General features: G+C 42.3%; 1 protein-coding gene across 1 annotated transcript in view; it reads left to right on the top strand.

The window, feature by feature from the left end:
- Window positions 1-3,029, top strand: part of T265_07552 (hypothetical protein) — a gene marked incomplete at both ends in the record, with an annotated part of 40,262 nt that overhangs the window by 5,890 nt on the left and 31,343 nt on the right. The window contains one exon of the mRNA XM_009173102.1: window positions 2,325-2,451. Within this exon, the coding sequence (XP_009171366.1) occupies window positions 2,325-2,451 (127 nt within the window). The remainder of the gene's footprint in view (window positions 1-2,324; window positions 2,452-3,029) is intronic.

Below are 3,029 nucleotides of genomic sequence, written 5' to 3'. Positions count from 1 at the left end.
GTTGGTTGAAAGCTTGACCGATTGGCCATGAGCGGTGGGACTAACTCACTCTTTGAGAGAATAATCCGCTACTCACCTTTGAATCACCCTTGCTACCTTGTGTTGACTGGCTCTCCTGGTGTTCCTGTTGAAGATTCATGCAACTAGTGAATTTTTCTCCTTCTGTGACACTTGTAGTCTGTTTATATTACTATGGGATTTGGGAAGTCCAATCGGGATTTTGTCCTGTAAATGAAGCCAGTACAGGCGGCAAGGAGAAGTATTGTACGTAACCGTCAGCACTGGCACGATATCCTGCATGAGTGGGAGTTGACCACACTGTTTATCAGCCGCCGGTGACCAAACGGAGGGTTAAGTGCTCTAGTTTTCACAGATATTTGTAAGATTCGCACTGCTGATGATTCTCAATGAGGATCAAACAGCTGTATAGTGATTCCCGACTTCTCGACTCAGATTTACCTCACTTGCTGAACAAAATGTCGGTCGGAATTCTTAACTTTCCTCATACTATCAACAACACAATAACGCTGAGCCACGCAGCTCACACACTAGGCCTTGAAAGATAAATCCATTTCCGTCGATCTGAGAAAAAACACGGTTGAAATTAGGAATAGAGTTCAAGACGCTTTCCAAAAACAGGGGGCGCGTGCTACAAGTTGGTTCCTTAGTGTCATTTTTACGGACTGCATCTGCTGCAAGACGCGTTTGAGGAAGAGGGGCACACCTAACGTTAATTGACTGAATAAGTGAGCATGCAGTACAGTTATCACGTGGTGCAAAACTTCTGTTTTCTATAATAATTTCATTGTTAAATCATGCGTTTTATTTGCTTCACACTGTATACCCAGCTTTGCCTTCAACGAAACATTAAATTTCTGCATTCATAACAATCTACCCTGCGACTGCAAACGTGTAAGAATAGTATCTGTGGGCTTTGTCACTTCATAGTGATTTAAATTAGGGGGAGCGTTACCCATAGGAAAGCAGTAGCCATTTAACAAGTTTTGAACTGTTTGCTGTGAGAAAGAAATCAATCTTGGAGAGAAGAAACAGAAGTGCGAGTCAACAGAAGCCATTACAAATCGTAGTCTATCACGCTTTCATTATAAGCATGCCTCTTGATACTCCCCCATTCCTCAGATGTGGTGAGCTATATTCATTAAGTCATTAAGAGAATAGGGTTAATGCCATCAGATTGCTTCCTGTCTATGTGCTTCAAAGATGGTAAAACAATTGTACTATTTAATATTTCACGAGAGCCGCCTATTTTGCCGTGCATTCCTGTTTGAATGGCACTGTAGATGTTTTAGCATGTCTGGTGCACTCGGACAAACTACCTCCGTTTTTCGATGCGCTCTAGTTGATTCTCCGTCTGGACGAACATTTAGCTACCGGTTGTTCTTCTCCCTTTCTGGGCGGGCTAGGCAATTATTTTTGACTTCAGTAATAGTACATACCTTTAGGATTGACCCTACTTTGAACGCGGGTTATCGAAAAGAAAGTTATCAATTTTATCAAGTGAGCCACACAGTTCCATGCGAGACTGAATATTCTGCAGTGGGGCCCAAAAAAACAAGCTCTATGGAATAAAAACCAAATTTCGCGGTTAACAACACCAGCGTTTTTCGCAATTTTCATCATAAAACCAAATAATCGCCGTAAAGCTACAAGGCAATAAAAACAATCATACGATTCCATACAATGAGTTGTAAGAATAACTCAAAATTACGAGGTGAATACAGAGAAATCAATCAGTGGACTGATTGCTTCATAGAAACTTATTCTGAAATAACTTCGTGCATAGTTCACAGAATGCCTCTCCAATACATGACTGTCGTACCACTAACTTATCCACACAGACGGATGAAAAGTGCAAACGACTTTCAAGAGGGGTCTTCACGTGAACCCAACCGGAAGGACTAGACCATAAGCTAGATCCAAATACATGTAGGCTTCTCCATCGGTCTCAACACTTGGTGACCCACCCTAACACACTCCAAATACAGGCTTCTCCATCGGTCTCAACACTTGGTGACCCACCCTAACACACAAAATCCTTTGGCCGATATCGAACACAGATTTAGCTAGCTTTAGTTGATTGGTTATCTTGCGGAATCGTGAGCGTGCGGCCAAGAAAAAAAGACAGACCAAAACTTCACTGACCTTTCGCATAATTATGCACGCAGATAAAGCAGGTCAGGTACTCTTAGTTCACTAAAACTTAGGCACCAACCAACAAGAAACCTCGGAATATTCTCACGATTCTAGCGAACGTAACAACTGCTAGTTAATTGCTAGTTAATACCCTACCTAGATTTCTGCAGTTAGTGGTGATGCACCCCGCTTTGGTGTTTCAGAAATCCGACGGTCGCCAGAAACGGCGGAAGAAGTTTGTTCGCCGGATTCATCTAGCACATTTCAAAATTTAATAACCTCTTTTTATGTAATAAGGTAAGTTGCCAGTGAATTTTCTTTTTCCAGAAATGTTGGTGGTTTGAGTTTGGCTTTGGTAAATCAATGTTGCACAACAAACTATCGTAACCAGACTGAGTTACACAATGAGCACAGAGCTCATCATAACAGTGTCATCATAGTTGAAGTGCCAACATTTCCTGTTGCGCTGAACAGGAGTTTGGGGTTGTAAACTAATCAGAGCCTAAACTGAACTTCGAATAGTCTGCAGTGGATGTGATTTTAGAAAGAGTCAGTTGCTTGAGACGGTGTTCAAAATCCTACCGTAATATTCCAACCGGTTGTTTCTGCTTCCCTTGAAAACGCCGTTCGACTCTCGATGCACCATCACTCGTGAATCTTGGTGCATTCAACGGCGAATCTCTCTGACAGCATGACGATGCGTGCAATCTCTGGAACCTTGGTCGTTTGGAGCATGGGTACTACTTAAACTACATCCAGTCAAAATCCCACGTGACAGTGCACGGAGGGTGATCCGTGTTGCATAACAAATGGTTCCAGTGTCCTTGAATATCTAAATCTTGAAGGCTTCACAGGTTAGTTCTGTATTTTCAACC

This window comes from Opisthorchis viverrini (assembly GCF_000715545.1).
Source record: "Opisthorchis viverrini unplaced genomic scaffold opera_v5_174, whole genome shotgun sequence".
Lineage (NCBI taxonomy): Eukaryota > Metazoa > Platyhelminthes > Trematoda > Opisthorchiida > Opisthorchiidae > Opisthorchis > Opisthorchis viverrini.
This window is presented reverse-complemented; position numbering and strand designations above follow the sequence as displayed.